General features: G+C 42.0%; 1 protein-coding gene across 2 annotated transcripts in view; it reads right to left on the reverse strand.

Moving 5' to 3' along the window:
- The window catches only part of RGL1 (ral guanine nucleotide dissociation stimulator-like 1), a 129335-nt gene that overhangs the window by 67418 nt on the left and 40601 nt on the right, over positions 1-21316 (reverse strand). The window contains exons 3-4 of one of the 2 annotated variants that reach the window (XM_010853093.1): positions 18182-18390; positions 2122-2199 (exon numbers count right to left, since the gene is read on the reverse strand). In XM_010853093.1, the coding sequence (XP_010851395.1) occupies positions 2122-2199; positions 18182-18390 (287 nt within the window). The remainder of the gene's footprint in view (positions 1-2121; positions 2200-18181; positions 18391-21316) is intronic. The other variant, XM_010853094.1, reaches the window with a different exon arrangement.

Here is a 21316-nt window from a genome sequence, read left to right on the forward strand (position 1 = left end):
CTAACTCAGAAGTTAAAAGAATACCCAGTTTTCTCATCTTTCCATCCCTGGCTCATAGAGAAAGGAGTCCATCATCCAACCCTCTGAAGAATTAAAAATTCCATCGGATTACCTCCCTGGTCTTTTGATCCTAAAATGAAACCATGAGTGATTTCAGCACCCTGGCATATAGCCACCTATTCAAGAACCCTGGTGGCTCAGCTGGTAAAGAATCTGCCTGTAATGCGGGAGACCTGGGTTCGATCCCTGGGTTGGGAGGATCCCCTGGAGGAGGGCATGGCAACCCTTTCCAGTATTCTCGCCTGGAGAATCCCCATGGACAGAGGAGCCTGGTGGGCTAGAGTCCATGGGGTCACAAAGAGTCAGACACAACTGAGCGACTAAGCACAACAATAACAATTCAAGAAGCTCATTTCTTCAGCAGCCTGTAACCCTGCATCATGGATTTTTCTTCAGTGGCTGCCAGATCATTCTCATCGGCATAAACTCTCTTTGTAAACAAACACAAAACAAAAAGACCATGCCTTGCCCTCTTCCTCCACCCCATTTTTCTGTTCCCCTTTACAACAAAACTCCCAAGAGGAGTTAGTAGACCTTCCCTCCCCACTTCCTCCCCTTCTATCCTGTCTTGACCCACATCTCCATTCGCCAAAACGGTGCTTGTCAAGGGTGCCAAAGACCAAAGTGGGGCAGAAGCAGGAGTCGCTTCCCAGACCCCTCACACTTGATGTCTGGGCAGCATTAGACACAGTTGGTCACTCTCCCTCTGAAAGCCCTTTTGTACTTATCTTCTGGAACACAGCTTCTTTCTTCTCCATGCCCACGCCTGTTCCTTTCCAGTCTCCTCTGCTGGACCCTCCACTTTCCTAACTGGAAGGAACCAAGGCTCAGTCTTTGGACTTTTCCCCTCTCTATCTACCCTTCATCTCCACGAGGTCATATCCGGCCCCATAGCTTGAAACGCCATGTATAAACTAAGGATGCCCAAATGTCTACCAGTCCAGACTTCTCCCTGGAAATTAGACTCACCCAATTACCTCAAAATCAACACATCTAAGATGAAATTATTGACACAAGCTCCCCTCCAAGCCAGCTCTTCCTGCCAGACTTTCTTGTCTCATGAAGCCAGGGCGCTGGTCTATCAGGCCTCACACACAACCCGTGGAGGTGTCCGTGCCTCCTCTGTCTCACATGCCGCATCCTCTGCATCTGTACATCCTGTCAGCAACACCTTTGAGAGCTCTGCAGGCGGTTACTACTACCCGTTGTTACTCCCACGACAAGGACGACTGCTGTTATTACTCAAGCCCGTGCTGCCATCACCCCTTGCCTGAGCCCATGAAAGGGTCCTACCCAGGCTCCTCCCTGCCACTCTTGCCCTGTCCCCAGTGTCATGGTCTATTTTCCACACAGAGCCAGAGTAGGTCTTTTAAATATAAGGCAGGCCACAGCACTATGCTTCTAAGACCTTATAAGTCTTTCTTATATTCCTTAGAATAAAATTCAACATGCTTCCCCAGGCCCTCAAGTCCACATGTGACAAGGGGCCCCGCGACCCTCCGGATGTCCTGCCCCAGCACTTGCCACTTCCTTCATGCGGCGGCAGCCTCATCCACCTCTCTACTTTTTCTTGAACACTGTTCCCGCCACAGGGCCTCTTCCATAGTCTCCCTTTCCAGACACTCACAAGGCCCTGTCTGCACCATATTCAGGTTTCTGCTCCAACGTGTCTGGATCAGACAAGAAAGCCCTTTTCTGACACCCTATGTGACTCAAACTCCATTGGAATCTAGCCCTCTTGCCCTACTTCATTCATTTCTGTGTGGATTCTCTGTCTCTCTACTAAAACATAACCTTCGTAAGAGCTGGGACTTACTTATTTTGTTATAGCTGCATCCCTTAGCACAGGGCCTGGCAAACAGTGGGTGATCAATACATTTTTACTGGATGAATAAATGAATATCATTTTAGATGGTCAAAAAATAATTCTATGACTTTATGCATTATGGAAAAAAAGCATGACAACATTCCAAAAGAATTTTAAAACTCTACTAAATTATAGTCTTTTAAGATAATAAGTCCTGACAGAGAGCTTGTAATGCAGAGGAGAGGCACACTCACTTCCTGATCACGGTCTTGGACTCTGATGAACTTTGACCTCCATCTTCTTCACAGTTTGGGCTTGTCAGGTTCCCATACCTTTACAGATAAAAACAAACACACAAATATGTAAACAAAACACACAGCTGGTAGTGCTGGAAAGCAATTCTATTCCATCTCAATTACAAGGTAACAGTTACACTTTTCAGGAGTTTTTAAGGAAAGTAACACTTGTGAAATAGCATCCAAAAATGATACTGTATTTTTTATATTTATTTAATGTGTATATATGTGTATATATACCTTTTCCATATATATATGTGCAGAATTTGTATCTGCATGCATATATACACACACATTATTTTACTCCTACAGAAAAGTGATTTAATGATGAATCACACTACTTACAACTTTCTCAAACATTCTCAACTACTCAACATTTCTTTGAATATTTTAGATGAACTTGGGCTTTTCCCCTTAGCAGGAGAATCAGTCATTACATGAGGCACAGATCGGAGATTCCTCCTGAGTTCTGGAGCATCAACCCCTCACCTCTGCCCCTCTGTGTATCCACTGAAGGAACATGTGGCTTTGCTTGCTCAGCCTTCATGCCTGCACCACATGTGGGCACAAGCTGATCACTCCATGCTCTGCTTATGAGTCTGGTCTCCTTGAGGATAAGTTCTATTGAAGAAGCATTATGGGAATGATTCTGAACCCTCAGGTTAGGCTGAGATAGAGACAAGGACTGCAGAACAGAATCCTCATGTCTCAACAACCATGAGAGCAGCAGTGTATACAGTGAGGCTGGTCTAGGCTTCCCCAGCCACTGGGGGAGGGGGACATAGGGGCACAAAGCAACCGGTGCTTAAACTTTAAAATCCCTCTCATTAAAAAAAAATAAAATAAAATCTCTCTCATTACAGACTCAAAACTTGCTCAATAATTGATCAGTCCTAGTCACACTGTTAGGTGTCCTTCCAACTCCATAGGTAATGCAAGTCTATTTCATACAGAAATACCATGTTTCATTTGGCTCAGAATATACATTTAGTAAATTCACTTCAAATTCTTAAGGAGTAGCCTATGTTATTCACTTAGAACACCTAGACTATTTCTGCAGTTTCTCTTCCCATCAGTGGAGCATTCAGAGATTCCTTGGAGTTTCACAAGCTGGCAATCTGTCCCAAAGTTTTGGTAACAGAAATTCTAAAACTGGCAGGGTTTACATTTTTAAAGAGCACATTTTTGTCTTCTACTAATGGGATTAAGGGCCCCAGGACCCTTATGGTTCCTTGTTCTGAGGATTTGCAAGTCCTTTAAAACATAAAAGCCCGCCATCTGGTTTGACCGAATGCCAGTCCATCTGGTCTCCCCACTGCCCTATCCCGGGAAGTTCCAGTGTACGCCCTTAGGCTTTAGCCTCCCCCTGCCTCCCTTCCACCTGCTCCTTTCTCGAGCTCATCAGCCTTATGGACTTCTTGGCCTCCCAAAGATATTTTCCACTGGCCTCCGCCCTCCCTGTTCCTCTTCATTCTGCACCTGCTATTTAGAGGCTTCCAGGGCTACCCTTTGCTTTCCCTGAGATAAGAACCGGGCAGATTAAGACTAATGCAGGCCCCCCGTGAGCAAGGCAGGGCTGGGGAAGGTTCCTAGTAAATAAACAGAGTGGGATTTCTTGGCTCTCTCTCTTTGGCCACCATCATAGTGAACCCTGTCCTCATGTTCCCTCACAACAGACTCTGTGGTTTATTTAAGCAGGGAAGATGAGACAAGTGCAGGGAAATGGGGGGCCACCGTGCCACGCCACCCCTCTGACCAGAGTGACCCATCAACTCTTGCCCGCCAGCCCTCAGTGACTAAATGTGGGATTTTGTTCTCGTCACATTCTGTGTTCCTTTGTTAATTCTCTTTCTGGTTATCCTGGAAACAATGCACCAACTAGAATCTCTGAGAGACAGAAATAAAAGGGGAGAAAAGACTTTACAAGGGAAAGACACACATTCTCTAGCTCCTGATATCCTTTTCAGAGATGATGTTTATATTAAAAATCCCCTGACCTTCCCATCCCATGTCTTTACTTAAGCGTCTCATATTCAGCTGCTCTTTCTCTACGGTTTGCAGACCCAGAACTGAAAGGATGGTTGGGATAACATGAACACCCATCACAGTTCTGTTCCCAGATGGTGCCACAGGTACATCAGATAGTGTCATGGACTAAGCAACTGACAATGGTGAGTGAGTGAAGCTCTTTTTCTTTAGCGAACCTGGTACCATCTGCTCAGAAGACCCTCAGATACTCTTCCTCGCCAGCAGAGAATCTAGAGGCTCATAATTGGGACCAGCATGATTGGTTGGTAAAAACTCGGAGACCAGACAGTAAGAAGCATCAATAACAAGCCTCGCGTGTGTTGGCACACATGGTCCAGGTATTTGGGCTCAAAGGCTGCAGCATCCCTACCTAACTCTTCTCTGCCCAACCCACCAGAAACACTCTCAGTTCTGCCTTTATAACATACCCTGAATCCTAGCACTTCTCATCACTTCCACTCTGGCTCACACTGTCGCCATCTTTGGCTGAGATCAATGCAACAACCACTTAACTCCTCTCCTGGCTTCTGCCAAGTGATGCTGTCCATGCCACTGCTCGGCTCAAAAGCCTCCCCCGGCTTCCACTCTTCCCCACTGAGAAAAGGTCCATGTCTTACCTGTCTCCCAAGGCCCTAAGTGACCTGCCACAGATAATGTGGTATCTCTGACCACATTTCCTGCACTCACTCAGTCTACTTTGACCTCACTGGCTCTTCCCCACATCAAGCATCCTCCTGCCTCAGAATCTCCGCACGTGCTGTCAAGTGCTTCCCAGGCCCACTCCAATGGCGCACTCCCTGGGCTCCTGCAGGCCTTTACTCCAACGTCACTTTACCAGTGAGGCCTTCCCTGACCATCCTATGAAAATGAAACACTAACACCACTGCTTCATTCTCTCCCACAGCCTTTAATACCTTCCAGCATACTGTACAATTAATATAGTTGTTACGTTAACTGTCCATTAGAACATAAACCCCATAAGAGCAGGACTTCTGTCTCTTTAGAGCTTAAAACAGTGCCTAGCACCAATAGGAATGTTGATGACTATTTCTAGCAAGGTTCCCTAAGCAGACATGAAAATGAACTTCCTAACAACCAACTAGGTTCAAATTTGTCTCTATAAAGGCATCATGTGACTTTTTACTTATATCCATGTCTTAACCTGTCTGTGCCTTCATTTCTAACAATCTGCTGCTGCTGCTAAATCGCTTCAGTCGTGTCCGACTCTGTGCGACCCCACAGGCGGCAGCCCACCAGGTTCCCCTGTCCCTGGGATTCTCCAGGCAAGAACACTGGAGTGGGCTGCCATTTCCTTCTCCAATGCATGAAAGTGAAAAGTGAAAGTGAAGTCGCTCAGTCGTGTCCAACTCTTAGCGACCCCATGGACTGCAGCCTACCAGGCTCCTCCATCCATGGGATTTTCCAGGCAAAAGCTTTACGATAGCTGGGATCATTACAAAAAAATCTAAAATTAAAATGCAAAGGAAGTAAATAAGATCTTAAAGTTGATATCTTGAAGGCATAAACAGTATAAAATGCAAAATAATGTATATATACCATTTACAGAGGAGACCTTTAGAAGCAAGATAAATTTAAAAGCCTACAACCCACTGGAATTTAACGGACTGGGGAGGGGATAATTATTTGCCGCTGCACTTTTCTTATCATTAAGGAGAATTAAATCTTACAGAAAAGAAACTAGACCAGCATTGGAAATAAGATCTTTTTAATGTTCAAGCTAGGTCATTTGAGAGTTAAGAGTTAGTTTTATGAGATTAAGAGTGTTTCTTTGATGTTTCCTGGACCCTCTCATAGCTTCCCATCAAAAACCAAAGTCAAGTTCAATTCATTTACTCCAGGGGAGTAAATAAAGAGTGTGTATGTGTGTGTGTGTTTAATTAATGAGTAGCTACAGACAAACCTGTCAACAATGTCACCTCCAATTTCTGCAAAACCTCCCTAGGATTTAAGATCAAAGTCCAACTTCTTAAGAAGGCTTACCATTGAGAAACTGCCCTTCTTTAAATGGTAATTCAAAACACTTAAATTAAAATACAAATTATCAGGATAACTTCTGACATGGTTTTCTCTATAGTCACAAGGCAAAAGAAAGAATTGTGAATGTCTTCAAAAGTATAAATTATTTACTGTTACCTAGAAATGACTAGAAAAAGAAAAGAAAAAAAACTCATGCTTAACTGGTTGCTAATATTTAAACAGGAAACAGTTATTTTCAAGGGGAATGGATGTATTGTTTGGAGCCTATCTGGGCAGAAAAAAAATGTTTAATATGTGTTTGAAAGGAGGACCAGGGACACCTGTAGTTCAGAGAAATCTTAAAATAAAGTTAACCCCGGGACAGCCCTTCTGGTGGGGGGATGGGGGGCGGCTTTCTAACCTCTACTCCCTAACAGAAGAGTCTCAGCAACATCAGACCAGGATGGGGATAATCCTGAAGAACATTTCAGGCTCCACTTGATTATGGCAAGTGATCCCTTGATTATAGCAGTTAATAATTCCTGAGAGCTCACTATAGGCCAGGCACTGTGCTAAGCACATTACATGGATTGTTTCATTTGGATGGATGGATTATCTCACGCTTATCCTATATGGGGCTTCCCTGGTGGCTCAGACAGTAAAGAATCCACCTGCAATGCGGGAGACCTGGGTTCAATCCCTGGGTTGGGAAGATTCCCTGGAGGAGGGCATGGCAACTCACTCCAGTGTTCTGGCTTGGAGAATCTCCATGGACAGAGGAGCCTGGCAGGCTAGAGTCCATGGGGTCACAAAGAGTCGGACTCAACTGAGCGACTAAGCACATAATCCTATATGATAGAATTCTTCTTCTTCCTATTTAATGAATGAGAAAATAAGGCCCAGAGAGCTTAAGCCATTTGCCCTTGAAGATACAGCTAATCAGTAAAGCAAGGACATGAACCTTGACAGTCAGGCTCCAGAGCCCAGCCTCTGAGCCACCACCCTATCACACAAACCACAGTTATTTTATTTATTTTATGTGTCCCTCCACCGAGTGATAAATTCTTGGATTTTTCACTTAATCATTCTTTTTTTTCCACTCATTTAGTCCTCATTATTTATTAAAGCTTATGTTTGGGTACTATTCTGGGCATTGAGGATACAGCAGTGAACTAACCCCAGCCCTTGTTTTCATGGTGGGGGGGGAGATAAACAATAAACTAGTGATTAGTGAATATAGAATAGTCAGATGGTGAAAAGTGCAATGGAGAGGGGAAAAAAAAGCAGCTAAAGGCGCTCAGACATGACTGGAGAGCCTGAGGTGGCAGCTTCCTAGAGTCCAGGGCAGGCCCCATGCGAACATGACAATGACCTAAAATCTTTCAAGGGTCAGGGAGCAGGCCACCGAGATCTCCAGGAACGGAGCCTTCCAAGAGGAGGAGAGAGGCTACGCAAATGCCCTGGGGCAGTGGCAGGACAAAGTGCTTGAGAACCATCCAGAAGGCCAGTGAGACGGGAGCAAAGAGATGAAGCAGAAACAGAGAAGGAGGTGAGCGTGGAGGAGGCGGGGGCAGACCCCGAGGGCCAAGCCGGCCACGGTCAGGGATTTGATTTCACCTTTCATATCACTTAGTGGTACCTGCCCTGAGCCTGGAGGACAGCCTGCGCTTGGGGGACACTCACTAAACACTGGCTAAGTGAATTAAATCATGCCCTCGACTATCACGAATAAAAGAGTGGGAGGGGAGGGCAAGAGAGGGCAGAAGCCACTTACTAGGGACGATGAGAGAGCAGAGAGGAGGAAGTCAGGGCAGGGGAGACCGCACAGGAAGCCACTGATTCAGGGACCTCTGGGGGCCTTTGCTTTTCTCATCAAGCCCAGCCTGGGAACATCTGAGGCATTTTTTTCTTTAACTGACCCATAAGAACATAGGTCAGGTATGAGGAAAATGTTCAGAAGCTGACCTTGAGTCAGGATAATGACACGGAGAAATAGCCTGCAGATGTCAGGAACACCAAGTGAGGCCTCGGTGAAGGCTGTGGACTCTGCACCACAGAGCAGCTGGGGGGGATGTTTCTAATCACCCTGAATAATATCCTCCACGGTGGACACCTCTCCACTCAAGCGTGGCCTGACTACTGGGTCACGGCCACCAAGCCTACCTTGGAAGGGTCTTGTTACCATCGTGAAGCCAGTTATTCAAGGAGAAGACAAAGGTCAGAGGCAACAAGGTAAAAACTCCTTGTTCTTGGAAGAGGCCAGTGGCGCTGGACAGGGAACCAGGCAGCATGCGTTCACACACGAGGTCCGGTTCTTGAGGCAAACTTTCCCCGTGATTAGAAAAAGCCAGAAGACCCAGAAAGAGCCTCAGTCCTCCCCTCTGGGTCTTTGCTGTGAAGGGCCCTCCACCGTCCTTCGATTCACCACCGTATCTTCATGTTAGTCCCCGAGACTTAAGGCATCATTAACAGCGCAAAGAACTTCGTATTTCTGTTCCACTTGACAGTTATGAAACACTGCAAAAATTCTCCTTGACAATAACATCTTCACCTCCAGCCCTGACCCACAATTGTCTGAATGGGAGACCAAGAAAAAAAAAATCAAAGACTTTATAATCCCTATTCAGCCAGGGGAAGAAAACGAAAAGGTGTCTCTTGCTAGAACTTGATTTTCATTCACACATCAAGTCGTTTCTCAAGTCTGATGGCCGTCGCACCCTTGCCATCAGGTTTCTTGGGGTTTTTCCATTCCAAGGCCTGGCCACCCATTTCTCTTCTCTGGCCCGTTCGCTGCCCCCAGAGGGCCTGGTGGCTCCTCAGTGCCTCCTCCTTCCACCTGTCGTTGGTAACAGTTCTAAACCATCAGCTGCAGATCTGTCTTGTTAGCATGCTACAGCCGCCACGGCTACAAAGAAGGTTGGAAGTTTGCCCAAAGAAACAGGTTAGGACTGGGAGCAAGGAGTAGGCAGCACCCTGACAACCACAGAATCTGTTTACAAGTCAGGAGTTCCCTTAGGTTTATGATGAATTAATACAGTATTAACAACTCAGTGCCAGGCTGTGGCTCAGCCCGTGTGCCTAGCGCCTGTGTGCCGCAACAAGAGAAGCCACCACAGTGAGAAGCCCGTGCACCGCAACGAAGAGAAGCCCCTGCTCACCACAACCAGAGAGAGCCCAACGGAGCACAGCAACAAAGATCCAGCATCCTCATAAATGAAATTTGTTTGAATCAATCACTTTTCTATATGCCAGTAATAAACGAGTGAAATTTGAAATTAAAAACATACTCTTTTTACATCAGTACTCCCACAAAATTAAAATATTTAGGTATAAATTCAAAATATATATACACGGTCTATATAAGGAAAACTATGAAACTCTGATGAAAGATATCAAAGAATTACTACATAATGGGAGAGAGATTCCATGTTCATAGGAAGATTCAATATTGTCAAGACGGTTCTTCCCAACCCCATCTGTAGGTTCGGTGCAATGACAATCAAACTCCCAGCAAGTTATTTTGTGGATTTTGACACACTGATTCTAAAGTTTATATGGACATGGAAAAGAACTACAGAATAGCCAACTCAATTCTGAAGAAGAACAAAGTCAGAGGGCAGATGCTATCTGACTTCAAGACTTGCTATAATGCTACAGTAATCAAGACAGTGGGGTATAAATGAAAACATAGACAAATAGATCGACTGAAGACAAAGTTCAGAAATACACCTGCACAAATACAGTCAATTGGTCTTTGACAAAGGAGCTAAGGCGATACAGTGGAGGAAATGTAGTCTTTTCAGAAAATGATGGGTGATGGAACAACCAGACACTGATGTGCAAAACAACGAATCTAGACAAACACCTTACACATGTCAAAAAATTAACTCGAAATAGATCATAGACCTAAATGTAAAACATAAAACTATTAAACTTCTAGAAAAAAAACATATGAGAAAACCTAGATGACCTGGGGTATGATAATGATCTTTCAGATATAAGACCAAAGTCACAAATCATGAAAAAAATTTGATAAACTAGACTTCATTAAAATTAAAAACCTCTGCTCTGCAAAAGATGGTATCAAGAGAATGAGAAGACAAACCACAGACTTAAAAGAAAATATTTGCAAAAGCCCCATCTGATAAAGTATTGTTATTCAAAATACACAAAGAACTCTTAAAATTCAACAATAAGAAAATAAAAATCCAACTTAAAAAAATGGACAAAAGATCTGAAAGGACAGTTTCTCAGAGAAGATACACAGATGACAAGTCCAAATATGAAAAAATGTTCACTGTCATTTGCCAATAGGGAACTACAAAGTAAAACTGCAGTGAGATACCATTACACACCTATTAGAATGGCCAAAATCCAAAATACTGACAACCCGAATGCTCTCAAGGATGTGGAGCAACAGGAATTCTCGTTCACTGCTCATGAGAACACAAAATGGTGCAGAAACTCTGGAAAACAGTTTAATGGCTTCTTACAAAGCTAAGTATACCTTTCCCATATGATGCAAAATTCTTGCTCCCTGGTATTTACCTAAAGGAGCTGAAAACTTACATCTACACAAAAACCTGCACATGGGTGTTTATAGCACCTTTACGCAGAATTGCCACAACTCAGATGCAGCCAAGATGTTCTTCAGTAAGGGTTGCTGTTGTTCAGTCACTCAGTCATGTCCAACTCTTTGCGACCCCGTGGACTGCAGCACGCTAGGCTTCCCTGTCCTTCACTATCTCCCAGAGTTTGCTCAAATTCAGGTCCATTGGGTCGACGATGCCATCCAATCATGTCGTTCTCTGTTGCTCCCTTCTCTTCCTGCCTTCAATCTTTCCCAGCATCACGGAGTGGGTAATTAAACTATAGGTCCAATCAGATAGTGGAATGTTGTTCAGCACTAAAAAGAAATGAGCTATCAAGCTATGAAAAAACATAAAGGACCCTTAATTGTGCGTTACTAAGTGAAAGAAGCAAATCTGAAAAGGCCACACACTGTGTGACTCCAACAATACGACATTCTGAGAAGGGCAAAGACCACAGTTGGCACTACTGGTAAAGATCGTGCCTGCCAATGCAGCATATATAAGAGATGCAGGTTTGACCCCCGGGTCAGGAAGAGCCCCTGGAGAAGGAAATGGCAACTCGCTCCAGTATTCTTGCCTGGAAATTTCCATGGACAGAAGAGCCTGGGGTTGCAGGGACCGTCCGTGGGGTCGCAAAGACTTGGCCACGACTGAGCACATACACATACATACAGAGACAGTAAAAAGATCAGTGACAGACAGGGATTGGGGGAGGGAACAATGAACAGACAGACCACAGAGGATTCTTTAAGGCAGCAAAACTATTCTGTGTGATACCATGATGATGGATACGTATCATTATACATTTGTCCAAATCCATAAAATGTACAACACCAAGACTGAATTCTAACGTAAACTATGGACTTTGGGGGATAATAATGTGTCAGTGGGGCTTCTCTGGCGGCTCAGATGGCAAAGAATCCACCTGCAGTGTGGGAGACCTGGGTTTGATCCCTGGGTTGGGAAGATCCCCTGGAGGAGGGCATGGCAACCCACTCCTGTATTCTTGCCTGGAGAATCCCCATGCATAGAGGAGCCTGGCGGGCTATAGTCCGTGGTGTTGCAAAGAGTTGGACACGACTGAGCAACTAAGCACACACAATATGTCAGTGCTTGTAATAAGTGTACTCTTCTAGTGGAGAATGTTGATAGTAGGGGCATGCATGGGTGCAAAAGATATACGGGAAGTCTCTGTACTTCCCACTTAATTCTGCTGTGAACCTAAACCTTCTCTGAAAATAGTCTATTTTTTTTAACTGAAGTATAGTTGATTTACAACATTGTGCCAGTCTCTGCTGCATAGCAAAGTGACTCAGGTTTACACATATACACATTTTTTAAAATATTATTTTCCACTTTATGGTTAAGCCCAGGAGACCGGATATAGTTCCCTGTGCTATACGGTGGGACCTTGCTGTCTATCCATTCTAAATGTAATCGTTTGCATCTACCAACCCCAAACTCCCAGTTGTGATCCCTCTTCCTCCCCTGGGGCAAGCACAGTCTGATCTCTATGTCCATGAGTATGTTTCTGTTTTGCATACAGGTTCATTTTAGATTCCACATGTAAATGGTACAATCTAAGCATGAAAAGAAATGAAAGGGAAACCTATGTGGTGGCACTTCTGATGAAATCTACGGAAATAAATGCAATGTTTTCAAGTCTTATACTTGATCGCTTTCTCTCTGCTGTGGAGGAACTGGTTTCTTTGGTTGCACAGCTCCATTCTTGCTGGCTGTCGGTGCATCAGCTTTTACAGAGGAAGGTGTGACTACTCCATGTGTCATAAAGTATGGATTTAAGATTACTATCCCCATAGTAGTGACATATTTGCATAAGTCCTCCCGAGCTGCTGCACTTGCTATACCCCTACCCTCCAAGAAGAGTTATCTTTGGGAAGTAGTAGATTCAGGTCAGGGGGTTTCGCTGAGTACATCAAACAGAAATACTCCAGATACACGGTCCCTATCAGTAGGGACTCTGACAGCCCATGACCTATCTAACGACATAATATCACTGGCCAACATCAAGTTTTGTTTTGATAACACCCTCCTCTCCCATTCCATCCTCTCTTACTGTCTCTGTCATAGAACCTAGCTCTTACCTCCCAAGGACAGTATCGATTTTAATTTAATTATACACATTTATGTGTATGCTTATTTAAGTTACTCTCAGCCATTAAACATGAAGAAGACAGGAGTCATGACTGGTTGTCTACCATTATATGCACAGCTCCTTGCACAGTACACGGTAGATATTAAAACTGATAAACCTCATTTCAGTGGATGAATGAAAAGGAGCATGGATGTTCAACTGAGCTGCTCACAACTGTGTGAAGGAAGTATCCCTCAGGAAATGCAATTTCTAAGGAAAATCAACTGAGATAATAGAGAAAAGGATAAGAGCTAGATAGCCAAATCATCCCTTCTTTAGAAATGACATTAACATTTTCAAATGACATATAAGGTGATCTGGTATGCTTGGAAAGCGCTTCCAAGTCAGAAAGAGATAGGTTTTTATTCCAGCTCTGCTTCTTACTGACTCAAAGTTTCTGAGCCTCAATTTTCTCATTATATACATGCAGGTAACAATCAATGAACTAAATAAGATAGTCTGAAAATGCATGGCAATCAAACATGGGAAGAAGAAATAAGTTCAAAGACCCACTGAATTAGTCTCCTCTCTAGTGACCTAAGCCAGCAAACCCAAGTCAGATTGGTCTTAAAAGCATAGTGTTTATGGGATGGCCATTCAAAGGTTGAAGCCATTCAACCTTTATCCTCCAGAAGTCCCCCACTGGGAGAATTCACTCAAAATGAAGAGGCAATTCAGATTATTACTCAATCCTTTCTCACTGTGACCTAAGTGCCATTAGTGGCTTAGCAAAAGTTTCTGGAGATCTAATTCACCCCATTTCTCTGGTCCTTTGCAGTCTGCTCATTTCTGATATCAGAGAAAGAAAGAATGACCAAGAAAGAACCTAAAAGTAGCAAGTGTGACAGCTGTTTGAAGAAAAATCCAGAATGTCTGTATAGACATTTCATGGTTCTCAGTGAGGATCACTAGCTGAAGTAGGTTTCTCCCTAAATTTGAGGTGGGGTGTTTTCGGTAGTATTTAACTTACTTTTTTAAATGGTACAGTGGGAAGAGAACATATTTTTAAGTGAAATGTATGTTTAAAGTTGAAGTGGAAGTAAACACATTAGTCGCTCAGTCGTGTGCGACTCTTTGTGAGCCCACGGGCTCTGTCCACTAGGCTCCTCTGTCCATGGGATTCTCCAGGCAAGAGTACTAGAGTGGGTTGCCATGCCCTCCTCCAGGGGATCTTCCCAATCCAGGAACTGAACCCATGTCTCCTGCACTCAAAGAAGAATCTTTACCATCTGCGCCACAGAGCCCAAACACAAACAGCTAAATCACACTCAAAAACTTTCTTAGGTTAAAAGAAAGCCAATGAGCCTTAGAATTAACTCTTAGCCACAGTGAGAAGTACAGAAAACAGAATTTCTTGTTAACTGCTGATCACCCCTAAGGAAGCGATAAGGCACACACAGGGAATTAGCCATATACGACTGCAAACCACTTTCCACTGGTCAATTACAAAGGCTCATATTAGTAGAATGAAACAGAGAAACTATCACAAATATTTTTAAATCACAGAAAGCAAACAGTTCCAAATGATAAAAGCCACATGATTGGAAGTCTTAAGAAAAATCAAAGTTTGGTTTCAAATATGCTTTTCTCTGGAGGGAAATAAATACCGCAGCATCTGCCTTCAATCCGTTCTGGACTGGTTAGGATTAGCACATCCTATAATAACTTCTCAGTGTTAATTTCACAAAGGATAAGTAATCTGCTATTAAGAATCCAAGAGAAATCATTTTTAGAAAAAACAAAGCAGACCACCAGAGACCCATAAACAAGTTGACCACAATTTACTAATAAGAAAACAGTTTATCCAGCTTATCTTCAGAAAAGGTAAATTTATGCAACTTAGTTGCTTACCTCCAAATTACAGACCTTAAAATCCCCAACAACCAATTTAAGATCCCAGTGTTTCACAGAATCTGCATTTTGGTTAAAATCAGAGATTGACATTTGGCCATAGGATATGAGTGAGTAGGAAATAGAGTGAGGAAGAAATATTCGTGAAGTTTGTATATATATGGACAAATCCAAAGTCTGCGGAGGAAGCAAAATAAGTAGGATATGTTTCTCTGAACTTCTGTAGAAAGTGTTAGAGTTTCATTTTTATACCATCTTAAGCAGTTGTCTACTTGTTTTCTAAGTGTAATTATCTTTTGCGGTAAAATATTAAGTTGTCAAGGTGGATCCATGTTTTGCAGGGCTACCTTATGTCATTTGAGGGGCTTTCTCTAAGAAAAAGAATATAAAATTGTGAATATCAATTATGTAGAGGGTACTCCCAGTGAGGGGCCCTGGAGGTTAAACACCAGCAGTTTCACAGTAAATTCATCACAGGGGTGAGAACTTACCAAGTCTCCTATTTCTGCTTCGTCCATATGGTGTCTTGCAGAGCACAGGGTATTTTAAAAACATTTCAGTACGTGTTGATTCCACTCATGTCAGAATCAAAGGATCTGACTATGAGATTAAATTCAAAGTCAAGCCTTGGCCCACCTAAATGGTTCAAGATATATCCTAACTCTTTATTCAGTTATACCTTAAATGATAGTTTGAATTAAATATAATTTCAATTCATGTTGATTCTGTTATTTAACAATTGTCATAATATTTTAACAATCCAAAAATGTCTACCCACTATAATAGGAAAACAAACAGAAGATTTTTAAAAATCATCACATAAAAGCTGGATGTACATGAGTCATAGACTAAACACTCTAGTTCCTGTGTGTTTGTCCACTATTTATGATGAGCAGCTGGAATTCATGTGCACGCCCCTTCACAGACGATAGACATCTGCGGTCTATTATCAGTGGAGTTACCCCATAAGCAGAGGAGGTTACCAGTTCCAAAGAAAACTTGTAGGAGTTTCTGATGTGTTGACCTGTTTCCTCATACTGCCTGCCAACAGTTAGCACACTGCATCCTCTTTAAAAATACAGAACAGAGGAAAGAAAATGCATATAATTCTTCAGGTTCTATTTATAGGTGTGAGGCTAACAACTATGAGACTATGAAAGAAATGACTCACTAACCCCACAGGTTTATACACCATGCTTAATATTTTAATTACTGCTCTGTAAAAAAAAACCTACAGAACTTCCCACTGACGTCGAAGTCCAAAGCTGTCTAGGCTTTATTAATGCACTGATCCAGTTAAGACATTCTGTGGATGTTTCCTGAATGTAAACATAAGAACATCCATTGATCCGAGTGATTTCACTCTAGGTGTATCTAGGAAGAAAATATCTTGAGAAAAACTGTTATCAATACCTTATTCACATCATAACAGAATTAGATTATTAAAGGCCTTAAGACTGATAAATGACTGCATAAAAAGAATTTTTAATGTGTTCATAAAAAAGAATATTTATAAACAACAAATTAGAAAAAATATATTTCCAACAAATATAAGCAAAAAATGTGGGGGCCTCGCTAGTGGTCCAGTGGTTAAGACTCTAAGCTTCCAGTGCAGGAGGCATGGGTATGATCCCTGGTTGGGGAACTAAGATCTCACATGCTGTGCAGCTCGGACAAAAAAAGAATATATATATATATACACCCACGCATATATATATATATATATATACACGCACACATTTTAAGAAACCTAACTTTGTTATTAGACAAAGAGTTATAATTATATGATCAATAATTAGGTAACAATAATCCAAAATAAAAGATGAAAATACGAGTTCACAAAAAAACCCACAAATGACCAATAAGTATTTCAAGACATGCTAAACCTCACTCATAAATGTTAAGAAACATAAATATAAAAACAATGAGCTCCTTTTCAACAGATGACAGTAGAGATGGTTTCAATGATGAAGATGAAAATGCTACTCACAGCTGGCCAGACTACAGGGAAAGCAAAGGGACCCTCATTCTCTGTGGACAGGAGAGTGGTTGGCACAACTTTCTGAAGGGCAATCTAGCAACATCATTCACATTTCAAAGTGCTTATATATTTGGGGGACTTCCCTGGTGGTCCAGTGGCTAAGACTCCAGGCTGCCAATGCTTGGGGCCTGGATTCAATCCCTGTCAGGGAACTAGATCTCACATGCTACAACTAAAAAAGATCTTGCATGGTGCAATGAAGATTAAAGATCTGGAGTGCCTTACAAAGGCTCCTCTGTCTATGGGATTTCCTAGGCAAGAATACTGGAGTAGGTTGCCATTCCTTTCTCCAGGGGATCTTCCCAACCCAGGGATCAAACCTGAGTCTCCTGCATTACAGGCAGATTCTCTACCATCTGACCACCAGGGAAGCCTACTAAGACCCAGTGCAACCAAAGAAATAAAGATAAATATATATATTTTTTAATGCTTATATATTTTTACCCATCAGTCACTCTTCTGTGAAATTATCCTATAGAATTCTCAGGCAAGTGTTAATACTTGCACACACACAGAACATTCTATCCAATAAATACCGTAAAGTCACTAAAAAGAATACAGTATCTACCTACATGTGCTGACTTTAATAACAATAACTTATTTCTTGAGCTTTCAATATCCCAGCCACTGTTCAAAACTCTTTATAAATGTTAGACTTTACTGAGTAAAAAAAAAATCTCCAAGATATAGATAAGTAAAAAAAGAAAGCTGCAGAATACACTGTGTACTGTGGTTCTATTCATACTATAAATATTTATAAATATCATATATAAATACAAATATATAAACATACATTTATATACACCCAGAAAAGCTTGAGAATAATACAAAAGGAATAGTTTACAGTTATTACCTAGGAAGAATGGGCCTGGGAAAGGGACTTAGGTAAACAGAAAGTTTTACATTTTATTTTTTACTTTTTTTTTCAGAATTTTCTTTATTGTTTGAACTTTTCACTATATACATGAATTACTTCTATTTTTAAAATATTCATGTCTGCTATCTACTTAATTGGGGAGGACTTTTGGACACAATGGGAGAAGGAGAGGGTGGGATCATTTAAGAGAATAGCACTGAAACATATATATTACCATATGTAAAACAGACAGCCAGTGGGAAGCTGATGTATGATGCAGGCACTCAAAGCCGGTGCTCTGTGACAGCCTGGAGGGATGGGGTGGGGAGCATGGTGGGAGGGGGTTCAGGAGAGGGGGCACACATATGCCTATGGTCGATTCATGCTGATGTATGGCAGAGGCCATCAAGTAATTATCCTCCAATTAAAATTTTTTCAAAAGAAAAAGAACTTTATGCCTTCACTCTGCAAACAGCCTGACATTTCTGTCACCTCGCACCACCGCTTCAGATTCTTACCTGTCCAGAAGCAGCTCCAGCACTTCTTTAGTGGAGGCAAAGCCTCTGTATGTTGACAGGAAGATGCTGATATATGTAAAGTCATTGTCCCCAAAAGCCGTCAGCAGGTTCTCCACGAGCTTCTCTAAGGTGCCAGCTTTTATGGTCCTGATCTTACACGTCTCATACTGACTGACTGTGTGTCCCGGAGGCAGCTGGTCCCCTTCGACCTGTACGATAAACTCAAGATTATGATCAGGAGAAACGACTCCCTAAAGTAAGAGTGAAAACACTGAACTGGATGAAGCGTGGCCCGTCATGCTTTCCCCTGCTCTTATTTAACTTCCCTACCAGTCAGGGAAGGCCGACTTCACTCCTCTCACCTGAGTGAGTGCAGCAGCGTGGGTTGGTGGTCGGGGTACCGGGGTGGCCCCTGCTTGTGATCCCACTAGCAGAGGGATTACTTCATCATTTGCTTCTGCTCACTTCCCTATCAAGAACTACGCTGCTGGCACATTCTGTCAAGAATGTTTTCTATGACTCCAGGATCGAGTTGAGCAAATGTTATCAATCATTCCCTTTACACTGTTCCACAGTTAAGCTTTCAAACTCATTCTCAAAGACAGCGCCTACAATGGGGTGCTGGCACTGATCCTACTGACTCTGGAGAGCTGCTTATTAAATTTTTAGATTTGTGTGAGCCAGATGACATTATGTTGATAGTTTGGAGGAAAAAAAAAAAAATCAGCCATGGGAGGAGTATGTTCTCCACAGACATCTAGGGAAATCTGACCATGTGATGTTCTTTGGTCCATGGAGGGCGAAACGCATTCAATATCATCATTAATCAACAAAGTTGGCTAAGCAGCAGTTTTACCAAGCAGGCCTCAGCTAATCTTGGATGAGTAATAGAAACAGTAGGCCGCTGCATGACCCCTGCCTTTTGGAGACCAGCAATGTACAGTACGGTGGTCGTGTAAGGATATGAGAGCCGGACCACAAAGAAGAAGACAGAGAGCTGAAGAATCAATGCTTTTGAACTGTGGTACTGGAGAAGACTCCTGAGAGTCCCTTGGACAGCAAGGAGATCAAACCAGTCAATCCTAAAGGAAATCAACCCTGAATGCTCATTGGAAGGACTGACGCTGAAGCTGAAGCTCCAACATTTTGGCCACTTGATGCGAACAGCTGACTCACTAGAAAATACCCTGATTCTGGGAAAGATTGAGGTCAAGAGAGAAGAGGGTGACAGAGGATGAGACGGTTGGATGGCACCACCAATTCAATGGACACGAACTTGGGCAAACTCTGGGAGATAGTGAGGGACAGGGAAGCCTGGCATGCAGCAGTCCATGGGGTCTCAAAAAGTTGGACCCCAGTTGGTGACTGAACAACAACAACAAAGAGAAAATATTTCCCTGTGAAAAGTAGCTACCACATGCAAATGAAGTGACTGTGAATAGTATTGGTAGGTATAATTGCCCCCTGAAGACATAAACCATAATACATAAAAACTGATTAGTGATAAAATCTGTAAAGCTTTAAAACTGAGTATAGGGGAAGAGAAATAAACTGAAGAAAAATCCGAGTGTGCCTTATAGTCCACAATAAATCTGTGCTGAACAAATTATATAATGATGCAATTTTCAGAGTTCAACCTGCCCTTCATAGGCACAGGGGAAGATGACCTATAGAAAGAAACTTGTTCCAAAGCATAGAAGCATTCTAAGTGACGCAGACAATCGCCACCCAATGTCTCTCAATTTTAAGTGTGAATTGTTTCTATCAGATTTTCTTAAGTTGAAATAACCAGACACATGACAATTAAAGGCGAGCAAAAAAGAGAGAACTGAAATCTCTAAATGATGACATTGTGCTTACAAAGTCACATGTTTGCTATTTCTTCACCTGTCCTGTCAAAAGTTAAACCACTGGAAGGAAATTAGCAGGCAAGAATTGCTTTCCGCAAAACCAAAGTAAAGGCCATCACTTTTAGAAAGGGCTTAGAACAGCTTAATGTCATCATGGCTAACTGCCAGCAGGAATTAATCATAAGACTCCAGCATATGCGGGGGGTGCCTTGATTTCTTTATTTTTCGAAAGATACTTTTAGTTTACAAAGGAAAGGGCTCTGATTCAGGCAAAACTACCAAATGGACTCAGATCATGGCCTTATAATTATTCATTATCACTCTATGAGCAATTTGAGAACAGGCCTGATAATATCCATCTGTCTTCCAAGAGCTTCAGTTAACTTTAACTAGAAACAATCAATGAAGAAGATATATGGTTTCAATGTCTAATTACATTTTTAATTATTTGGTACAGTGTTGGCCTAAATGTGTGCTGTAAAATACTAGTTTCAAAACAAAACATCCTGCATTCAAATTTGGGAACTATGGAGTTAAACAAAGCTGAATATATTTCTTTTCCATAGAATTTCTTACACACAGTATTTAATGTGCTAACATGCTATGAAACTCCAAAGAAGGATATGGTATCTGACATTTCCTAGTGGACTCCCCTTTGGTCTCAGAGCACCCTGCAGAACATTAGGATTAACGTATTTTGGAAAATGTTAGCTTATTAAGTCACTGTGATGCAGTTGAAACTTAATTCACATTTGCCACTTTTCACTTAAAAAAAAAAAAACCAAGATATTATAAAATTAACTTTTACCTTCAAACATCTATATTCCTTTGATCTCTTTCTTAATACCACTAAAATTTAGGAATATTTTGTGTTTTTTTACTTTGTCACCTCAAAAGATCTGATCAAGATAATTATCACTTAAAAAGCAGAAGTTAAAAAATATACCTCAAAGGCAAATGTTAACAATAACAACATTAAAAGGAATGGCTTTTCAGTTTCTACGGATATTCAAGCTCTAATTCTAAATCAAGCTTCCTTACCTTGTGACAGACAATGTCAGGGTTCCCTTATCAATAAATTTTGTAATTTGATGACACCTATTTTACAATGCAAACTCCACTTTAAAGCTAAATCTTTTCCTATTAAAAGTAGTAACTGTTTAAGAGAACTAATTTTTCCCTAAGCAGTGATGTGGCCAAAAATTCAAATACAGAGAAAAATGCTTGTCAAAGACCCTGATGAAGTGGGTCCCTTTTCCTGCCAGAAAGCAGATTTGGCAGGAAG

Source organism: Bison bison, unplaced genomic scaffold (assembly GCF_000754665.1).
Source record: "Bison bison bison isolate TAMUID 2011002044 unplaced genomic scaffold, Bison_UMD1.0 scf7180017864322, whole genome shotgun sequence".
NCBI lineage: Eukaryota > Metazoa > Chordata > Mammalia > Artiodactyla > Bovidae > Bison > Bison bison.